Source organism: Phyllostomus discolor, chromosome 2 (assembly GCF_004126475.2).
Source record: "Phyllostomus discolor isolate MPI-MPIP mPhyDis1 chromosome 2, mPhyDis1.pri.v3, whole genome shotgun sequence".
In the NCBI taxonomy this organism is placed as follows: Eukaryota; Metazoa; Chordata; class Mammalia; order Chiroptera; family Phyllostomidae; genus Phyllostomus; species Phyllostomus discolor.
This window is the reverse complement of record NC_040904.2, coordinates 104,008,916-104,030,046: the sequence shown is the minus strand read 5'-3', so window position 1 is coordinate 104,030,046 and position 21,131 is coordinate 104,008,916. Positions and strand designations below refer to the sequence as shown.

At 51.2% G+C, this 21,131-nt stretch overlaps 1 protein-coding gene across 1 annotated transcript in view; it reads left to right on the top strand.

Moving 5' to 3' along the window:
• ITGB5 (integrin subunit beta 5) overlaps nt 1-21,131 on the top strand; it is a 114,041-nt gene that overhangs the window by 25,151 nt on the left and 67,759 nt on the right. Inside the window, exons 4-5 of the mRNA XM_028504562.2 lie at nt 4,550-4,799; nt 12,365-12,533. Coding sequence (XP_028360363.1) covers nt 4,550-4,799; nt 12,365-12,533 — 419 coding nt within the window. The remainder of the gene's footprint in view (nt 1-4,549; nt 4,800-12,364; nt 12,534-21,131) is intronic.

Below are 21,131 nucleotides of genomic sequence, written 5' to 3'. Positions count from 1 at the left end.
GGCACCCTTCGGTGTGCGCCTCTGCCAGCGCCGCTCTGCGCTGCCTCGTAGGTGCCACTGCCTGACTGAGGTGTGGCTCTGCTGCCCGGACTGACGGTGCACACACGTGAAAAAAGGCTTTGCTGGGAGGATAAGAGGTTTGCTGTAGGCTGAATGTTTGTGTCCCCCCAAATCCGGAAGTGGAAATCCTAAGCCCCACTCCCACTGCACTAAGAGGTAGGGCCTCGAGAGGTGACTAGGTCATGGAGGTAGAGCCCTGATGAATGAGGTTAGTGCTCTAACAAAAAACAAGGCGGGGTGGGGGGGTGGGCCTTCCGCCACGTGTAGAGCAGGAAGTGGACAGTCTGTCACTGCAGAGGGCTGTCCCCAGAACTCAGTCGTGCTGGCACGGGTGTCCAGCCTTCTTCAGTGTAAGGACCACATTTCCGTTGTGTAGAGGCCGCCCACTCTATGGTACTTGCTACTACAGCAGTTTGAACTGCCCCAGACGGGGTTATTTTCAAGGAAACTAGGGATGCTGAGCCCTAATGCTTGGGGGGCAGACACTGTGGAGGCCAGCCAAGGCTCCGTCTGCCAAGAGTCAGGATTCAGGCGTGGAGAGTGGGGCGTGGGGCAGCGTAGCGGGCTTGCCCTAGACCAGGGAGGCCACTCTTTGGTTCTGAGTCTGGGCTTGATTCTGGGGTGCTGTTACCTTCTGCTGCAGTGGACGGAAGAGCTGAAGTGTGCAGTAGCACCCTAACTCCCTGCTCAGCCGCAGTCCTATTATAAAATAGCTGTATTTTATGTTTCCATTCTTTCAGTTTCTGGTAACTTGGGGACATCAAAAACTTTGCATTTATTTGGGGATGGCAAGAGTCTTTATCGTTTGAGGCGCTGCTTTGTCTTAACATTTGAAAAAATAATCAATCTTAAACTAAAAGTTCTTGCTGGAGATCTATCTCTTCCAGAAATGTTTGTCATCACGTGCAGGTCCCTAAGGAAGGAACTTTTCACTTTTCATTGAGGGGAGGGTGGAGAGAAGAAAGCTTTAAAAAAAAAAACACCCATTTCAGGTGGAGTCCAAGTCGATGCCTGATTATGGTGGGGGAACCTCCAGGTAAGAACCCAGCAGTGTCAGGAATTCTGAGAAAGCACAGTTGGGGGTGGTGCTTTGGAAACAGGAGAACCAGAGGGACACCACAGGGGCTGCTTGCAGGAGCAGTTTCATCCTCACAGGTGCAAGGCCATCGGCTTCTCTTTGGATTTTGCTTTATCCCATTTCTCTGATCCTGCTGCTGCCCCCGAGGCGGGAATTATGTGGAATGTCCCCAGAGAGAAGGGGTGCAGCCACCCAGGGAGATTAGCCCGTAGGGGCTTATGTGGAGAAGGGGGGGGGGCGGGACTTGTGGGCAGGGATGGTGTCACCAGAGACAGGCCCATGCCCAGCACCCACAGTGAAGGCGAGCCGGCTCTGCACCTGCCAGACACAGGGCAGGTGGTGACTGGTTTAAAGCCTCAGGTGGCACAGGACTGGGGGCTGGATGTCTGTTGGAGTGTGGGTGAGTGTGTGTGGGCTCCGGACATGTGCCCTGGGATTGTGCACCCAACCCCCGACCTTTTGTCAGCAGAGAGGGCACCTGGCACGCAGCCATGGCTTCCCCATCAGTTTGCTAACCATGGCGGCCACCCTTGCTGGGGAGTCGGTGCCCTGCAGCGTAACTCCCACACTGAGAGTGGGCCCAGGAATGTTGCTCCCTCCAGAATCTGCTGACGGGATAGTCCGTTACTGCCGAGGCCCACTGAGGAGTTTGTAGCATTTAAAATCAGGCTTGGTTGAGGTAGCAATAAACCCTCATTCTGAACATCAGTGCTATTACTCCCTTTCTGGGAAACTGGAGAAATATTTCTTTTAACATTTGCAGCCTCTGTGTCATGTGGGTGCACATGTTTTCTTAGTGATCAGCTTCTCCTAGAAATGATTTCTCACGTCAGGATAGATACCCTCTTAGCATACAGGGAAACTATGTATCATACCTTTTGTTTCTCTTTGCCTTCATGTCTGGAAAATTTGCAGTTAAATTTCATGCACAAGGCTGTCGCCCTTCACAGTCAAGTTTCTGGCAGACTTTTCTGTCTCTTTTTATCCCCACGGGAAATGGCTTTAATAATTGACTTTGGAGGAAGGGAGGCCGCAGTTTTCCTTGTGTAGAAGCATTTGTATGGTGTTCATATACATTGTCTCTTTTCATCACTGCAGTAATTAACGTCCTGCTACTTTACTAATCCATAAACTGAGCCACAAGTCTAAAGAAGCCCAAGGTTTCTGAGTCCTTGGTGACAAGGTCTGGATTCCAGCCCAGCTCTCCCTCTCCAGGCCAGTGTCCTTTCCCTCCCATCGGTGGCTCCGAGTCCAAACCAATTCCCTGTTTCTTGGTCCTAAATCACTCATCTTTAATTACTCATAATCCATAGAAAGGTGGAAAGGCTGAAGAAAAGGTGTAGCTAGGAACTTGGGAGGAAGGGCACAGGTGACAGAAATGCAGAAGACCTTGCAAAAAGGTCATAGGATTGGGCAGAGGGAACAGATTCCAGGCTCTGGCCATTTGGGGTCTGTGGTCTGTCGAGGGAAGGCCAGGGAGGGTCTCCCTCTCCCTCAGTCTCCTCCCCTCCCCTCCCCTCGCCCCTGCTGTGAGGTGGCCCCCGTGGCTGGGAGGATGCCTGCTCTGTCTGCCTGAGGGGAACCGGAGACAGACACTGCAGCAGTTCGGAATGCATTCTGGAAGGAGTCTCGAACACTCCTGTATGTGAGTCAGACTCTGATGGTTTTTTAAGAATAGGCTTATGCCAACAGGCAACCTGAACTACAGTACATCAGCCTTCAGGCGGCTAGGACAGTACACGCAGGGACAGGCCGCGGAAGCAGGCACGGCACTGTCACTCCGGCTGCAGGTCGTAATCATCGTGCCGCGCTTCAGGTCTGCGGGCTTTTGCTGCCTGCAGAGCACTTCTGTCCCCTGTGAGTGCTTCCAGCCTTAACCAGTGCTGTGTTAGTATTTTTATTTTTGTGTTTGAAGAAATTGAGGCTCAGGTTACACCCCTAAACAAGGGACAGAGCTGGAACTTGGACTAAAGTCTTTGGATTATTTTATTCTTGATGGTCTAGTTCATGAAGGACGTCCTGTCCGGGGTGGGAGGAGAGGGAGCCCAGAGCACTGGGTTCCCTTTCTGGCAAGTTCAGGGACGCCGCAGCTGCCGGCTGTCAGCTGGAGGTGAATGCTGGGTTTCTCTGAGACGTGATACCGGCAGATCAGGCGTGGGCCCCGCAGGCAAGAGTGGCCACCTTTGCTATTACACCTCTGAACACATTGAATACCTCCAGATTGCAAAGGTGTGTGAACAGATCTTCTACCCGTAAAGTTCAAGGACCTCTCTTGCTGCTTCTGAAGGGCTAATAAACCCAAGGGCAGGTACAGTTATTTTGTATGATTTGCTTCTTGAAGTTGGATCTGAACAAAATGTGTTTTTAGAGGTCATAGGTGCTGCAGGTTCTTTGTCCTGGTGAGAGTCTTCCAGGTACTGGGCTGACTTGGGCCTTTCTGTGCGTCCCGGGGGTGACAGTGCAGAAGCCACACCTCCCAGACACTGGCTTTTCTTTGTTCTTTCTTCTGAGTTAATTCCCCTTTCCTCTGTCTGTTGACTCTCTCATCGTAAAGCCAAAAATTATTTTCTTTTTCTTGTAGCTGGTGGACAAATCCAGTAGTGGTTTTTTCTTGCTTTTTTCCCCTTTTGCTGGGGTTAAAATTTGGAGTCTGTCTTCCTGTATTTACATGTATGGTTTCTGGTGATAATGATTTGTGTTTGCTGTTCCAACACAGCACATACCCAAGGACTAAACACCGTTAGTCATCTGCCATGGCGAAGTGACTGCTTGCGCTAAAGCCGGCGGCAGAACTAAATACTGTTGTTGGATAACCAGCTGGAGGCATAGAAATAGGCGATGTGGCCCAGCATGGGGGCTGAGTTTTAAGGACTGTCTTTGTGTCCCCGCCCCCCCCCCCCCCCCCCGCAACTGCCTTACACACTCTCTCTCTTCCCCACCTTACTCGTGTCTGTGCCTTTCTTTTGTTGATTTCACCCCCACTTTCTGTGTCATGTACACCTGTATACTCTCTTCCTGGCCACACTCCCACTGTGGCTGGGCCTTCTCTGGAGTTGGCGTGTGGTTGGTGGGCTACCCTCACCCAGTTTGTGCCCATGGAATTGTCTGGTTCACTGTCCACCAGTGACCCAAGTGCCGTTTTCCCTGAGGAAACAACACCACTGAAGAGACTGGTGTTGAAGAGTTTCCTTTAAAATGCTGAGCCCGTTGTTTGGATGGAGAACCCAGAGTTTCATCTTTGGCACTCATATTCCCTTCTGTCACTCTGCTTCCAAGAAAAAAATATTTCTTCAGAGGCACACAGTCTCTAGAGAAAAGTGAGTGGTGGACCAGCTTTGAACATGAAATCCATCCCTTCAGTTCCCGCAAGCTGGGTGGCCTGTAACATGCATGGCCTCTCTGTTGGCACAGGTGACAAGACTACCTTCCAGCTGCAGGTTCGGCAGGTGGAGGACTATCCCGTGGACTTGTACTACCTGATGGACCTCTCCCTGTCCATGAAGGATGACTTGGACAACATACGCAGCCTGGGCACCAAGCTCGCTGAGGAGATGAGGAAGCTCACCAGCAACTTCCGATTGGGGTTTGGCTCTTTTGTGGACAAGAACATCTCTCCTTTCTCCTACACGGCACCACGGTACCAGACCAACCCATGCATTGGGTAAGTGACCAGTTTTTCTCTGTTGGGTCTTTAAGGCTGGGGGAATGGAGTAACAGGAGAACCTAGCCCGGAGAAAGGACTGGAGAGGGGGCATATTTAGGAAGGCAAACCAGGCTTACGTGTTTAACTTGATTAATGATCACCCAGTTCTGTCTTCCCACTCTGGGTGAAGAAATGAACTGTCACAAGGTTGCATAAAGATGCGCTGATCGTAGTTCGCCCCTTTTCCTGACTGCCTGGCGTGGGACTCTTCGCTGCATTAATAGGTTTCAGAGAATGTTCTCAGGAAGTGATGAAGCCAGGTGATCACGGAGGAAGCAGATAGAACAACTTAAACTTGCCCCCTTGTTTGAAGTGACTGAGGTGCTGAGGATAAGTGAATTCAGAGTCTATCCCTATTGTTTACACAAATAACTACAACTTACCTTGACAAAACAAAATGAAAACCCTGTGTTTTAAAGGTATGAGTTTTTTTCAAATGTAAGTACTTGAAGTAGAAAATATTTGATACATTATTCGAGAACAGGAGTTTCTAACTGCTGCAACAAACAAATCCAAAAGTGTGTAATAGCTCAAACTTGATGGGTTTATTCCCGCTCACCCAAGTGCGTATGGGTCTCTGATCGGTGGACGCCTCTCCTCCAGGCGAGTCCCGACTCCATCGTCTTCCACATGTGCCACACGTGGCTTCTCAGGTCGTGGTGTCTGGAGGGTTGCTCATAGGAGGATCTTACGGGCCAGGACCGAGAGAGAGAGGCCTTGGCCTCTTCTAGTCTACATTCTAGTCTCAAGAACCGTGTCCCAGCAAGGAGGCCGGAACTGGTTGAGCTGTGCCCAGGAAGATGAGGAGGCAGGATTGGTGCTCAGGCCTCTGCCATGGAGTGTGTGTGTGTGTGTGGTGGGGGGGGGCAGGGGTGGAGGACCATGTCTTCCAACTCTCCTAGCACAACCTCGATGAGGTTGGTTTGTTTTTCACAGCCTGTCAAGTGTTTCTTGAAGTGACAGGACTATGTGCTGTGACTGCAGTGAGTGGTAATTCCCAACTTCTTGCCTCACCTCCACATTCAGCTTTGTTTAGTTAGGCCTTGGATTGCTGCTGGATAAGGAATAGTTAAGATTTAAGTTCTTACCAAGTATGAAGCACCATGCTAAATACTTTACATGGGTTATTTTATTTACTCTCGTAATCTTTTGAGGTCTTTAAGGTAGATATGTGCCACATTTTAAAGATGAGGAAAGTGAGGCTTAGAATAAAGAACTTACCTAAGATTATACAAATAGTAGGGGGTTCACCTGGGATCTGAATCAAGACAGACAACTTCCAGCCCTGGCCAGGTGTCTCAGCTTGTTGGAGCATTGTCCCATCCACCAAAAGTTGTGGGTTCAATTCTTAGGGCATGTGCTGCAGTTGTGGATTTGACCCCCTGTCAGGGCGTGTACGGGAGGCAGCTGATCAATATTTCTCTATTGCTCTCCCTTCTCTCTAATAACATATCCTCAGGTGAAGATTAAGAAAAAAAAAGGACAAATGACTTCAAGAATCTGCATGCCCATTAATATAATGCTTATTTTCCCCCTCATCCAAATCACACTACAACACACAAACTTTTCCTACATCTATTGTAAGTAATAATGCCCATTCCAAAACTACCACCTCCCTCCAGATGCTTCTCTAGCTAGAGTCAGGTTAGGCCATGCTGCAGTAACAAACAAGCCACAGATCTCAGTGTCTTAAGACAGTGAGAGTTTCTTTCTTGTTCATACAAAATCCAATGAGGGTTGAACTGTTTTCCACTGTAGCTCTCCTGCAGGCGGTGACTCGGCGATCAGGCTCTTTCCATCTTGAGATGCTTTTTGATTCTTGATCTCCTTGGCCGCCCCTAGGTGAAGAGTGCTGCTTCTGCCCCTGAGCCTGTCCAACACCCCAGTTCATCTTTGGCAGCCTCAGCAGCTCCCAGCTCTGGGTCAGACTGCTGGTGGTATACGTTCTTCTGAATCCTCCCTGATTTTTCTGTATAGTCTCTTGGATGTTAACTTAGGTCTTCCCCAGGGGTTGGGAACTAACACAATGGTAGGGGAAAAAAAACTAAAACAAGAAAAATTTTAAGTACCATTGAGAGTCTGAGTTCCTTAACCACAGAGAAGCACCAGGTGTCATCATTTGCTGAGTTTAGCTTCCTCCTGGCTGCAGGTGGCTGTTGGCATCGTTACCTCGGTCCTGTCTCCAAGGCCCCTCTCAGTGAAGTCCCGCTGCCAGATGTCCTGTGGCTGGAGGAGCTCTGCTGCTCACCAGGAGCAGCAGCATCTTAACCAAAACCTTTTTCAGTTCATCTGCAGTAGTGATTCTGCTTCGTTTCTCCTCTGCCCTCTTGTCTGATTGAGCCCTGTCCCCAGACAGACAGGTGTGTCTCCACTTTCATTCCTCTGTGCTCCGCCCAGTAACTGTGAGACGCCGCCCTGGAAGCTGGCAGAGGGCTCTGGGTGGGCTCTGGGCACTCTGCGCTGGAATTCGGGTTATCCCACACTCCTTACTCAGAGCCCCGTTTCTGAGCCTGAGAAGGCAGAGCCAATTGCAGACAGTACAAGGCTTGACAGTGAGTACAAGGCATGCTGAAAAGCTGCTTGTAAGACAGGAAATATAGCGAAGAGCGGGAGTTTTGAAGGAAAACTCATATCTAAGTTATGCGGCTCTCTCTCCTGCAAGCTGGGCAACCCATGGGGGAGTCCCTCTCTGGCTCGGGGAGCAGGCTGAGCTCTCTCCTCCGTGTAGGCAGTGGAACACGTGCAGTGTCCGGGTGTCCTTGAGACGCCCCACTGCCCTGGGGGAACAGCAGGCTGTGGGATGTGCTGCTGCCGTGCCCGATCCAGCCCGTACCTACGTTTGCCTGCCTTTCTGAGTTTTAATGGCAGTGTGAGTTAGCGACATTACAGAAAGTAACCATGAATACCCAGGGTTCCTAGGTTTTCTTGAAACACTGATGGTCTGGTAAAGCTGGGCTCATTCCACCTGTGTGGCTGCCACGGTCCCCACCACAGCCCCCACCATAGCCCCCACCACGGCCCCCACCACAGCCCCCACCACTCCTTCTTGTCTCGCAGCTGGCCTGCTTTGCTGGTTTGGGTTTAATGTCTGGCTGGTAGGTGTTCTGATTCTTATCTCTTCTTTTTCTTCGGCAAATGTGGAGAGAAAAATCACTGGGTTTTCCTCAACCTGCAGTGGCATCTTCAGTTGGGTTTTTCTCTCCCCGTGGGGTGGGAGCAGCAGAAGCAGCCCCCGGGAAGTTTGGGGGCTGGGGGAGTCCGGGCAGGCAACTTAACCACCTGCATGGGACATCTCAGGGGAAGGGGAGCCCGTTTTTCATGGGCTGAGATTTGTCCCTCTTTCTTCTGCTCCAGATGTTTCTGCCAAAGACTCAAAATCCTAGACTCATTTCTTCCCATCTTAGAGATGCCCTAGCTGAAGCAAAGTGGTACCAGGGCTGCCATAGGAGAAAAAAGATGCAGAGTAATTTAATCATCAGATTAAAGAACCGTTCAGTTGCTGGTCTCAGTAAGACGAACAGTATCGCTGGGAGGCATCACCTGACCCTCCCTGATGTGAAGGATTAGTCCGGCAGCTGTCTGTGGCCCCGGGCACCTTCCATAGCGGTGCTGGCCTCTCATTGGAGTACGTGTTCTGTCTCCTCTGTACGTGGGGTCTGGAGAGGCCGAGCTCAGAGACAGAAGAGTGGTGGTCTCCAGGGGCTGGGTGGTGGGGAGGGGGCTGGGGGGCTGTCGGTCAGAGGGTACCGGCTCCAGTTTTAAGATAAATGTGTTCTGGGGACCTAACGTATAGCCTGGGATTGAGAGTTAACAATACCACACTTGAAATGTATACTTGCGTGTTTGAACATTGTTAGGAGAGTCGATCTGAAATGTTCTCACCACACACACAAAAAATGGCAGTGCTTGGTCTGCCTGTTCAGTCAGAGATGCACCCTTATTTCTGAGAATTCTCAGACAATCATCTCTTCGACTCCCCTCTCCTGTTCTTCCCGTTTTCTTCCAACACTGCCACGTGTTGGTACTTCCCATTGTAAACTTTGTTTTTAAAATTTTCTCCCATAATGTCTACCTCTTTTTCTCCTTTTCCTCTCCTAAGCTGCGTAAGAAATTTCTTCCAGTTTACCATTTTGTTCTTCAGTTGTTTAGTTCATACACTGAAGTTTCGTTTTGGAATTTTGGTGACTGTATTTTTGGTTTGGTTCTTTGTTGGACTTTGTTTTTCATACTCTCCCCCAACCCCCCAATTCTGATGGTTGGTATTCGTTTCCTCCTCTCCTGGAATGTTTTAGTTTCCTTGTTTTTAAAGTGCTTCGGGTCATTCTGTGGTCTCTGCTCCTGAGCTGTGGAACCCTGAGTCTGCTGAACTTGGTGGTGCCCCATGAGGGGGGCTTGTCTCAAGTGGGGTCTCTGACTTTCCCCCATGCTCCAGGTGAGCTGGCCGCCCTGCAGGGGGTTACATCCTCCCACTGTCACTGGGACTAGTCTTCCTGTTCATTTCTCAGTTGGGGGTTCTTTCACCATAAAAGTAGTGAATTCTGACTTGCTTGGGCCTGGAGCTGCAATTTTTATGGGTGATTCATCTCGCTTTTGGCCCAGAGTGGATATTCCCTCTTTCCCAGGCCAGTGGCTGGAATTTTTCTGTTTTTGATTTAAGTGACAAGGTAACTCTTCATCACACTCGGCTTCCCTAGCCCATGCTTGGCCTTCCACAGACCCGAGGCTCTCGTGACCCTGTGAGAGCCCTGCCCCCAGCCCGAAGGCCCTGTGGGGCCCTGGCCCGCAGGGAGCCTCTGGCGTGAGCCCCTGCTCAGCTCCCACCTCAACTCTCACGTCCATTCATTTGTTGGATGGTTTCCTCTTCATTTCTGATGCCTGAGAGTTCCCTGCTGGGCTTCGAGTCTTGGCTACATACTAACATGTAAAAAAATTCTACTTTATCCAGCAGTTCTGTATGATTAAAGAGATTGTCCTGAAGTGTTACATTGTTTCCTGGATTTGCCCAGATCTAGCGTTCACTTTTTATACACACATGCTCCCCAGGTTCTGTAGGCACATATATTTTATTTGTCTTCCTGGGTCATAATCTTTAATTTGGTAACTCCCTGTACATGGCTCTCCACTGGGGCCCTGTGGCACAGACACAGGGTGGAGGTCGGGGGTTTCCTGGCCTGAGACCCCAAATTCCTAGATCTTCAGGTCACTCGGCTGTTCCAGGGGTATACCATTAAATTCGTCACGGGTGACATTTTATTGTGGCGACGACAGAGACATTCAACAGCGGCTGTTTCTCCCTAGCTAGGAGGTGGCTCTGATTTGGTTGCAATAAACTTCCAGTACTGAAGGCTTTTCCCTGGCAGACATATTTTCCGGTTCCCACTGACTTAGCAGTGGCCCTGCGCGGCACAGGCTCACCTGCAGCGGGCCTTCGCAGCGGCGCAGCTGTGGACGGTGCAGGCCCACGTGCATGCAGAGTCTTTTTCGGCAAGTCCGGGCAGTGCCGTGAATGTGTTTACAGTGCTCTTTATTGTAAGAATGCAGAATGTAACACCTATAACATATAAGGTGTGTGTTAGTCAACTGTTTGCGTTGTTGGTGAGGCTCTCGGTCAGCGGCAGGCTATTAGTAGGCAAGTTTTGGGGAAGCAAAAATTATATGCTCATTTTCGCCTGCACTGGTCAACTAAGCTTATTGCAGTTTGAAGGGCTGAAGGAGAAAAGGTAAAAGTGCTGAGCTAATTTATCTGGACTTCTCAGTTTTTCCGGTTTTCTCATTGATTGACTGTTCCCATTCTGCTGCGCGCCTCCCTTTCCTCACCAGCCTGTGCACCGGCAGTGCACACCTGGAGCCCTAAGTCCCGGACTAGTGCAGTGCAGAAGGGAGTAGCTGCTTAGAGGAAGCGAGAGGGGGAAGCGAGAGTTTGTACTTACATCCTCCCGGGCCTGTCTGTCTGTCACAGAACCCCAGATGGGACCTCAGCTCAGGTCCTTCTTCCGGATGGCAGAGTAATTTCCATGACCCTGCTTTTTATGGCAAAATGAGACAGGCATGAGAAGTTTGGGCAGCCCCAGGCATGGGTTACAGAAATCGGACCTGTCCAAGTACAGGGTGCAGGTGAAGATTTGGGGGTAGGAGGAGGGCTGGAAAAAGGGACCGGCAAGTGGGGGAAGGCACTGCCCCTGACGGCTCTGCCCCTGAAGCGAGGGCACGGTGCCAGTGGGGTTGGTGCCGTGCAGAGCCAGCTTGTTGCTCGCGGCTGGTGGATGGAGCAGACCCTGTAGGTCCTGAAGAGAATGGAGCAGCCTCCCAGAAAGCTCAGAATTGCCTCTGGAGGGGAGCCTGTCCAGACCTGCCCTGGCAGTGGCTTCTTGGTGGCAGTCAGACAGCACCCTGAGCAGTTGCTAAGCCTGTTTCTCTTCCTGCTGCAGGCTTTGCGTTGAGGTATGAAGCCTCCCTCTGGGGCCTCCTGGTTAATGTTTCTTTTTCATCTTCTGTTCTTAAAGAGAGGTTTCTGGCCCAGCCTGGCTTCCCAGGCTCCTCTCAGCCCTGTTTGCCCTTCCTCCCTGCACCGAAGCCCCAGTGGCCTTCCCCTACCCTGGGGCTCTCCACAGTCCCTCCTGCCTCAGGGCTCTCGCATGTACTCTTCTCTCTGGGCCTGACACTCTTCCCCTTCACCAGGTGGACCATTTGTGAAACAGCGTGAGGCCTCCCCTCCTATTTCATTGGCTGTATATAAATATGAAACTTCTAGAACTGTAACTGGGATCTAGCTTCCTCCAGGAATGGGCCACTTGGGACCTCTACTCCAGACTCAAGGTGCGATTGCCCGGTATTTAACCATACTGTGCATTAACCTACTGTTAAGAGGCGGCACTTCTCTCCTTCCAAATTTCTGGATGTGATTTTCAACTGGGGAATGGTTGGTTTCTAAATGATATGTATTGCATCTAGGAAAGCTGGTAGTTTATTTTTGCACTATTGATAAGTGAATAAAGAAGCAAGAAGAACATCTTCTTTCCTGCTGCATTGAGCACTGGCTCCTGTGCCAGGCCGCCCTGGCGGTCGGTCTCCGAGTGGGTTGACGTGAAGGGGTGACATGATCCTCTGTCCCGTGGCGGCAGCCGAGTCGGAGAAGCTGGTTTCACAGAGCCACTCTGCTCACACTGCCGTCACCCGATGTTGCCCACCTTCCCTCCCGCTGCGCTGCCCCGTCCAAGGCGCCCGGACCACTGGTCCCTTGCTGCGGGGTCGTCCATGGCAACTTCCTCTGCGCCCGGTAGCCTACTGTCGTCTCTGCTTCCTCTCAGCCATTTCTCCTGTTCATTCACTTACAGCCGGGCGGTCTCGCTTGCAGTTTCGAGCTTGGCATGTGGAGAGTCGAGACTATGCCCTTTCTCTTCGTTCTCCCCACTGTGCTGGCCCCAGGGGCACACCGTGGGTGCTGGGTAAATAATCAGGAGTACTTAGTGGTTTAAGTTTGGAGACAGTGATGGAAAAGTGACTGTTCTCTTCTTTCTCTCCAGCTACAAGTTGTTCCCAAACTGCGTCCCATCCTTCGGGTTCCGCCACCTGCTGCCGCTCACAGACAGAGTCGACAGCTTCAACGAGGAAGTTCGGAAGCAGAGGGTGTCCCGGAACCGCGATGCCCCCGAGGGGGGCTTTGACGCAGTGCTCCAGGCGGCTGTCTGCAAGGTAGCTTTCCTCTCCGGTCCGTCCCTGCGTGGGAGGTCAAGGGAGGGAGTGTCGGGGTGGGCGTCACAGGGCCTGCAGGAGATGGCGGCTTTGGAGCCACCCCGGCACGTGGCGTCCCACCTACTCCTACATCAGAGCGTGAGCTCAGTGGGCCCTGCAGGAAATGTCCACAGCAGTCAGAGCAGCCCGAGCTCGGGGGTGGATCCGGGTTGGTGTGCATCTCTGTCTGGGTGTGGCTGTGTGCAATGGGATGCTGTCTGTGCCAGGAGACAGCTGTTCTGTGTTTATACATTTGGCTTTTTTTTTTCATCTGTTCAGGGAGAAAAAAAATAAAGGTCAGGCCAAATGCATGGCAGCTTGTAGAGCTTTCTGCCCCAATTTTGGAACATCTTCAGTACTGTTCTACTGGGGAATCCAGCTGTAAAGGAGAATTGCATGCCATCTTTGGTTGCATTTCTGTTTGTTTTTTTCTCCTGTTTCTCTGTGATATGTGAATCCAGAGGGAGGCAGAGACTTAGGTCAGAAATGAACTCATGCTTTGAGAGGTTCCAATCTCAGCAAACTATATCATTGGAATGTTGGTAATAACTCATTCTTAAATAATTTTCTGCTGTCCAAACAACCCAATAGCAACAGCAAAACATAAAAATCATTCTTGAATTTGCTATCTCAACCCACACTTGTGACATTTTTCCATAGTGGTCATCGTAAAGCATATGTAGCTGGCAGTGCTTTCTGGAAACCACAGGCGGGCTTGGCCGCAGGGCGGCGGCCGGGACTGTGGTGCCCGTGGAGGGCTGGGGGAGGAGGGTAGGGCTCACTGTGGAGAAAGGGCCTATGAGCAGCTGCTGTTCTTCACTAGGTGATAAGCACTGAGCCGTCCACTTGCATGTTTCTGACCTGTGGAGCCTGCGTCCAGCGTGTCCCTCTCTCTCTTTTCCTCCACTCAGTCCTGGACAGGGTGATAAGGGAGCCACAGCTGCCCTTTCTGAAATTAAAAAAAATCGAAATGGTAGAGGGAAGGATGAGGCGAAGGGAGAAAGTGCAGAAAGCTCAGTCTCCTGCATGCCTCTTCTTGGTCCCCTTGCCTGCCAGGCTGGAGAGGAAGGTCTCCCGGTGGCTCCACACTCAGGGCGGCCACACACTGGCCCCTTCCCAGCTGCTGGCCAGGGCCAAATGGTTGGATCCAGAGGTCCCTGGTGCTTTGGAGCGTCCAAGAAAGCCAGATGGAACACAGTTAGAATGTGTTCAGCTCTTAATTTCTCAGATGCAGTGTATAAATTTGCTTCAGAAAGAAACACGGGATCTTGACTGGCATTCAGGCATTGACAGACATTCTGCAAAATTCCACTCCTTGGTAGGGACGAATAGCGCAGAGCAGGCGTAGGATGCCTCTCTCCCCCATCTTCAGAGTTTCTTGGATTTTCTTTTTTGAGAGAAGAAAGTACCTTTAAGCTTAAGGGCATAGGTGGCAAACACAAGGCCCTTGGGCCGAATCCGTCCCTCCACCTTGTTTTATCCGGCCTCGCACCTTGTTTCTACCTAGCAGCAGCGCCCAGCTCTCACTTAACAGTTAAGGAGAAGTTACATTTGTACAGTCCTACAATTACATTTGGCCCTTTGAAGGCAACCTCAAGGCTGATGTGCCCCCCAGTGAAAAGGAGTTTGACACCCCTGCTTTAGGGGAAAGAACCCAGCGACAGGCCTGAGCAACATCTGGTCTCCGGGAAGCCGTTGGACTCACTCTCGTGCCTGCAGAACCTCCCGTGTTGCCCCAGAGCCATGAGAATATTCTCCCTTTCGAAAACCCAGCATTTCGAGATGGAACGTTTCAGAGATTTCATAAACTCACTCCCTGAACATAAATGCGTGTATTACTGTAGGCTGAGAGGTACTCTGCTGGCATTTTCTTTATTCCCACCGTGACCTTTGCCCAGGGAATACCCGGGCAGTTAATAATTGCTGGGAATTATGCAGTCTGTGAGCCACCAGCTTCTCTCTTCGCCTTTTCTTTTCCCTTGGGCTGTCAGTTTATGTTTGGGTACGCATTGAGCAATTTCTTTCTCACTTAAAATCCCTTATTTATAACGAATGTCATCTTTCCTGGTTTACCACACAGCCTTCCTTATTTTTAAGATTTTGTTTATTTATTTTTAGAGAGAGGGAAAGGGAGGGAGAAAGAGAGAGAGAAAAACATTGATGTGTGAGAAAAACTTTAATCAGGTGCTTCATGCACACACCCAACAGGGCATCGGCCCACAACCCAGGCATGTGCCTGATCGGGAATTGAACCAGCGACTTTTTGTTTTGCAGGATGGTGCTCAACCAATTGAGCCACACCAGTTAGGGGAGTGTAGCCTTCACTTATGACTGATTCTTTTTCATGGTTTCCATGTCCTTTTTTATGCTGTTAAGGTTCTCACTAAGTTCATTGAGCATCCTTATAACCCATGTTTGTAGCTGTATCTCCATTGCTGATTTCCATTTTGTTTAGTTCTTTTTTTGAGTTTTGTTCTGTTCTTTCATTTGGGTCACACTTCTTTGTCTCATTCTGGCAGCCTCCCTGTGTTTGTTTCTGTGTGTTAGGTAGAGCTGCTGTGTCTCACGGGCTTGGTGGAGTGGCCTAACGTAGTAGGTGCTCCTTGAGGCCCAGTGGTGGCACAGTCTCCCCACTCACCTGAGTGGGCTCTTCAGGTGCGCCCCCTGTGTGGGCCGTGCACACCGCCTTGTAGTTGAGCCTTGATCGCTGTTGGCACCACAATGGGAGGGATTTACCCCCAGGCCAGTCAGCTGCAAGAACTGGCCGTGACCTCTATGGAGAATGAGCTGAGCAGGGGCAGAGCCCATGAAGCAGGACTTACTTCAGTGGAGCTCAGGTGCCCGTTGAGTCCACCCCTTGAGTGTGTCGCTTGTGGAGGTGATTGGGCGATGCTTCAGTGGGGTCTGAAGCTGTGCACCAGGTGTGCTGGCTCTGGGGCCTCCGGGGAGGTGTAGTGCAACATCAGCTGTCCCCTGTGTTTTGTGCAGGGCCACCCAGCATGAGCTACAGAGCACTAATGCGGATGGCTGCCACTTGTGCTGGGCTCGGGGTGCCTAGGAGAGGCCATGCTGTGAACCAAGGCAGCTGCCACTAGTGCTGGGCCTGGGGCCACCTAGTGAGAGGTATAGAGCACGCCAATGTCAGGTGCTTCTTGTTTGAGAGATTTTTCTGAAAGTTTGAAGCACAAGCTACAGCTTGGGTGGGTCTGCAAGCTGGGTGGGGCAGACTCTCAGGGAATCACCAGCTCGGGGCAAACAGTGATAGGCAAGTCTATGGCATGTCAGATATGGCCCCTGCCTGCTGGCTCTGTGGGGGGAGGGCTCAGAAGGAGCAATGGCCTCTGCTAGCACTTCTGTCTGGGAGAAAGCTGCCCCCCTGCCCCAGCCCTCACCCTGATGCTGGACAATTCAGTCCCTCTCCACGTGACCCTGGTATCTTTCAAGCTGCTGCTGCCTCCAGGCCGGAGCTCAGAGGCAGTGGGTCTGAGAAGTCTGACCCTTCACACACAACTGCCTGAGACTCCAGTCTCCGTCTCCCTCAGCCTAGAACCCCGCTGGTCTCTACAGCCAGAAGGTATGGGGACTTCTCTTCCTAGCCCTGGCACACTGGCCTGGGGGCCTAGTGTGGGACCTCGACCCCTCGACCCCTCATTCCTCAGGAGGGACCTCTGCAGTAAAGATACCCCTCCCTATTTTTATCTGCCACCCCGGGGTGTGCGACCAGCCCACACTGCATCTCCACCCCTCCTACCAGTCTGGGCCGCTGCTTCTTTATGTCATTGGTTACAGGACGTCCATTCAGCTAGATTCCAGGAGCTGTGAGTGGTGGTGGTTCTGTAGTGTCGTTGTAATTTTGAATGGTTGTGGGAGGGGGTGAATATGGCGTTTTACCTACACTGCCATCTTAATCCTGTGGCCTGTCTTTACACGAGTAACTGTGTAGCAGTCACACTTTTAAAGAATATTTAAGGAATCGAATAATTCTTAAGCTAAATTAAGAGGGGAGTTGGAAGCAAGTGATTAAACAGTACAAACAGTATGAGCCTATTTTGCAAACAAAAGACAAAAAATATTGGAAATAAATAGACTGAAGTGATGATAGTTATCTCCAGCGATAGGATTATCTGTGGTTTTTATTGTTTTTATTTGGGGGTTTAAAAATTTTTGTATTTCCTAAATTTCCACAATGCATATGTGCTTTAAGAATGATGACACCTCAAACACAGCACAGTGGGGAGAGCAGTGCGGTGAGGCCCCGCACGCCTGGTGCTCGCGACCGCTCGTGTTCCATTTGTGTCCCGGCCACCTCGTCTCCCTCTGTGTGAAGCGGATCCCAGATGTGACTTATTTCCATGGCATTTCAGTTTTTTAAAATAGAATTTATTGGGGTGACATCAGTTCACAAAACCACACAGGTTTCAAGTCTAGGACTCAATAAAACATTGTTAGCACACTGCGTCGTGCGCCCATCACCCCAAGCAAAGCCTCTTTTCGTCTGCGTTTTCCCTTCTTTCTATTTTAAAATTTTTTAAACTTATTTATGTTTAGAGAGAGAGAGGAAGGGAGGAAGAAAGGGCGAGAAACATAGATGTGTCAGAGAAACACCACCTCAACTGGGCGCTGGGCCCTGCTCTTTTAATTTTTAATGATAATTAGATTTCAATGATAATTAGATTAGTAACTTCAGTGATATGTTTTTCAAGTTGTTGCTTTTTTTAAGTCCTAAGCATTCCTTACCCTGTGTACTGAGCTGCCTGCCTCCCTATCTGCCCAGATGAAAAGCCCTGCACTGAACCCTGCGCTCTGCTCTGATGGTGGAGGAGCCAGCAGCCCCTCCCCCACCCCCCCACGCCGAACCTCTTCTGATGCAGAGGAGCCTCCTCAGGCTGGAGCTGGCGGCCAGCCCTCCTCTGACCCCAGAGCTCATGGCCCACAGGCGTCTTTTCTCTGGTCTCCTCCTCACCCTGGTTTCCCTGGGGTGGACTGTTAGTCATCGACAGTGAGACACAGGGTGTGGACTGTTCACCTGCCTGACCTTTAACCCCACTTCCATGGCCCGCTCTGTACTTCTTGCAGAGCCGTTCTTTGCAAACAGAAGGAAACGGTCTGTTTCTATTTAAGATTTGATTTAGGATAAGGAGCTTGCTTCTGTAAGTGGAAGTTTGGAGTGGCTCTCTCTCTCCCAGAAGGTCACGTCGCTGTGAAAGGCCGTCTGACAGTGTCCACAGCTCACCCGCACCTCTGTTATCCACACAGGCATTGTTTTCGTTGCGTCGTACCCAGCTGGGTTGGAACGAGGGAACAGCACTGCCCCAAATTTCATATCTTTACCTAGAAACCTATTATTGTACCTGGTTATACGTTTTCTTGGTCAGAATAATAGTTTCTCCCGTTACCGCTTTGATGACTTTCTAGAAGTTGATTCTAAGTTGCTTGCTCTGAAATTGCAGGTGGAAGGATGATGAGTGGCTCACATGGGAACCTGGTGCTCCCTTGTTCTCCCCAACGGGGCGTGCCCTTGGCCTAGGGAGACCGGAGGAGTGACTGAGGAGCAGTGTTCCAAATTGCCAGTCACCTCTTCACTTTTCTTCCTCAGGGCTCTCAGCTTCAGCATGCTGTCGGCAGCTTGGAGCCAGCTGGGCACGTCCCCACGGCCCGTGGGTCTGCGGACTCTTTCCTCTGTCCAAACAGGAGAGAGGTCTGTGCGGCCCAGCGCTCTTCCCTTTTGGCCTCAGCTTCTAGTGCCCTAGCATTTATCTTCCATGTCCTTCAGGCAGACTTTCTGTTTTAGTCTTGATTCTCACATTTTGCATTGTGTGTTGAAATTTTAAAGCATTATATGCCCTCTCAGAAATAGGTGGATGATTAAGTGTCGAAGCAAACGAGCTAAGTTGACATGCTGAGTAAAACGTCTCGGCGTGGATTGGGTCCTTTCTTCCTTTGCCTACAAGAGCATTCTGATCTACAGTGGAGACCACAGCCCCGAGGGCTGGAGGGACAGCTTCACTCTGGCAAGACTTTCTGCAGGAACACAAATTCTGTGGAACCCAGGAAGCAAAATAATTGCTGCCCTTGCTCAACCATTCTTTGTGCTCCAGATGCTTTGTGCACAATCCCTCTGATCCACACCACAGTCCTCTCATTGTCCCCAGCTTATAGGCAAGGAAACTGAGTGGCACAGGGGTTCATTGCACTTGAAGGGCAGAGCTGGGATTGGAACCAGCGCTGGTTGATGTGAAAGCCCATGCCCTCTCTGCTACCTGGTGGCTGGCGCTTTGGGAAGTAGCAACAGTGTAGTGCAGAGCGGGGAGTCATGTTGTCCTGCTTCAAGCTCTGCCTCTTCCGCTACTGACTGGTTGGTCCGTGGAGGCCAGCTGACCTCTCCAGGCCTCAGAGAGCTCATCTAACAATGCAGGGAGGTGGGGTTTGAGGGAAGGCCTCCAGGGTGCCCTGCCGCTGTACTGGTCAGTGCTGCCTTTCGGAGGACTGTCACAGGTGTCACAGGCCCTGTTCCCTTTGATCAGCGCTCTGAGTTTTGCTCTTTTGCTCTTTTTCCTGGTTCAGGCTTGAGCCTCAGGGCGGCCAGGCAGCTAGAGATAGCATGAGGGGTGGTGTCAGGCCTGGCTGTGAGAGGTTTCTGCTGTGCACCCTCCCACTTCCCCGCCCCCTGCAGACCTGATTTGGTTTGTTTAGACTGGTCTGCTTTCTCACAGCCCTCAGACTTCATTTTCCCCAGTGTTAGTTGAGAAAGGTAGGGGGTTGCCTATTGTCCTTGAGGGAGTTGGCCACCCTGATGCCTGTGCGTCACCTCAAGGAGCCACCCCGCGTGTTCTCTGTCCGTGCTTTCTGGGTTATCTGCCTCAGCGTCTGTGAACCGCTTATGCCAGCAGGTAGCCCCACCATGTCTGGGGCTTGCTTCAACCCAGCCTGCTGCTCCTCCTCTGGTTCAGGGCTTTTGTGAAACACCATGAAATTCCTGGTGGTCCCTGGGGGCGCTGGGCGGGCAGGTTTGCAGGTCCCCTGCCCGTGCAGCAATTTGATTTATCAGTGGAGGTGCAAGTTCTCCTTGGCTCCCTATTTGGCAGGTCATTGTGGATTAATGTGCACCTTTAATCATGTGATGATTTTAGGCCCTGAGGCGATGTTTTCTTGTTTTGCCCACTGCCCAGGAGCTGTGCCCTGGGATTCACTGCCTGGCTCACAGCTGCTTGTTCTGACCGGAGCCATGAGTGAGAGTTGGCATCTTTTTTTCTTTTTCTATCTTCCAGCATTGATCTCTTATTTCTTAGCTGATGTCTGCACCCCTTGGCTCCCTTGGCCAACAGTGGCAGGGAAGGACCATCTCGGGGGGGTGGAGGAGAGCTAGGAGTGCCCTTCTGTGACCGACGCTATATTTCTGTACCTGGCAAGAACGTTACATTTTCATTTCACATAATGGCTCCAGCTGGCAAAGAGGAAAGCAGACGAGGATCTGTTCTTCTCTGCCCCCGGGCACTGCTCTCCCCAGCCTCCGTCCCTGGCCTTCGCATTCCAGCCTCGGGGCCTTGAGTGCGTTACTCTGACTCCTGCGAGGCCCTTTGCACATACTGTTTCCGCCCTGTACTCCAGCTCTTCTTTCCTTCTTTTTTAAAAAGATTAATTGGCTCTATTTTGTAAGAGCCGTTCTAGGTTTACAGCAGAATTGAGCAGAGAGTGCCCAGAGTCCCCATACACCCTCCCCCCACCCCCACACATGTGGCCCCCCCCCATTACCCTGCCCCCCACTGGAGTGGTGCTCTGCAGCACACTGGGGCTCACTCTTGGCGGTGTGCATTCTGTGGGTTCGGACAGACGTGTGAGGGCGTGTGTCCCCGGCTACAGCACCGTGCAGGGTAGTCCCACTGCCCTGAAAACCCTCTGTGCTCTGCCCTCGCATCCCCTCTCTTCTTCCCGGAGCCTTCTCTTCTTTCATGTGTGATCCAAGGCTACTTAGGGTTCAGGTCTCCGCTCACTCGTCTGTGTGAGGAAAGCCTTCCCTGGCTGATCCTCCTGAGCAGGTCTGAGTCCCCGAGTACCAGACCCTCGCTCACATCCACCCTGGCTACCGTTTACTTTTATTTGGGCCACTCTTTGAGTCTTTGAGACAGTACGCTCCCTAAAGACGGGGACCCTGTCTCTTCTCTCCAAACTTCAGGTGCTGCTTTTTCTGCTGAGTTTGTCTTTCTGCCAATAACCACAGTGCTTCTGCTCTGTAGTAGTCCTTTGTAGCCCATCTTCGTGGTTCTCAGCCGTGCACCCTCCATCCCCAGCACGGGGCTTGCAGCCTGGCACATCATGGGTTCTCCTCAGACGTTTGGTGCAGGAGCAGATGGTCCACCTCTCAATACCCCAGGCTGCCCCCATGTCACAGTGCTTCACACGTGCCCATTAAAGCGGAACCAGGGTACTGTTACTTGGCAGTACCTTCCAGGCAGTAAATATTTAACGAGTTCCCAGTAAGTGCTCGGTGGCAGGTAGGGTGACGGAAAGTAAAGAAAGACGAGGGAAAGTCCCTGTTGTCAGGGATTTGATGTGAACCGG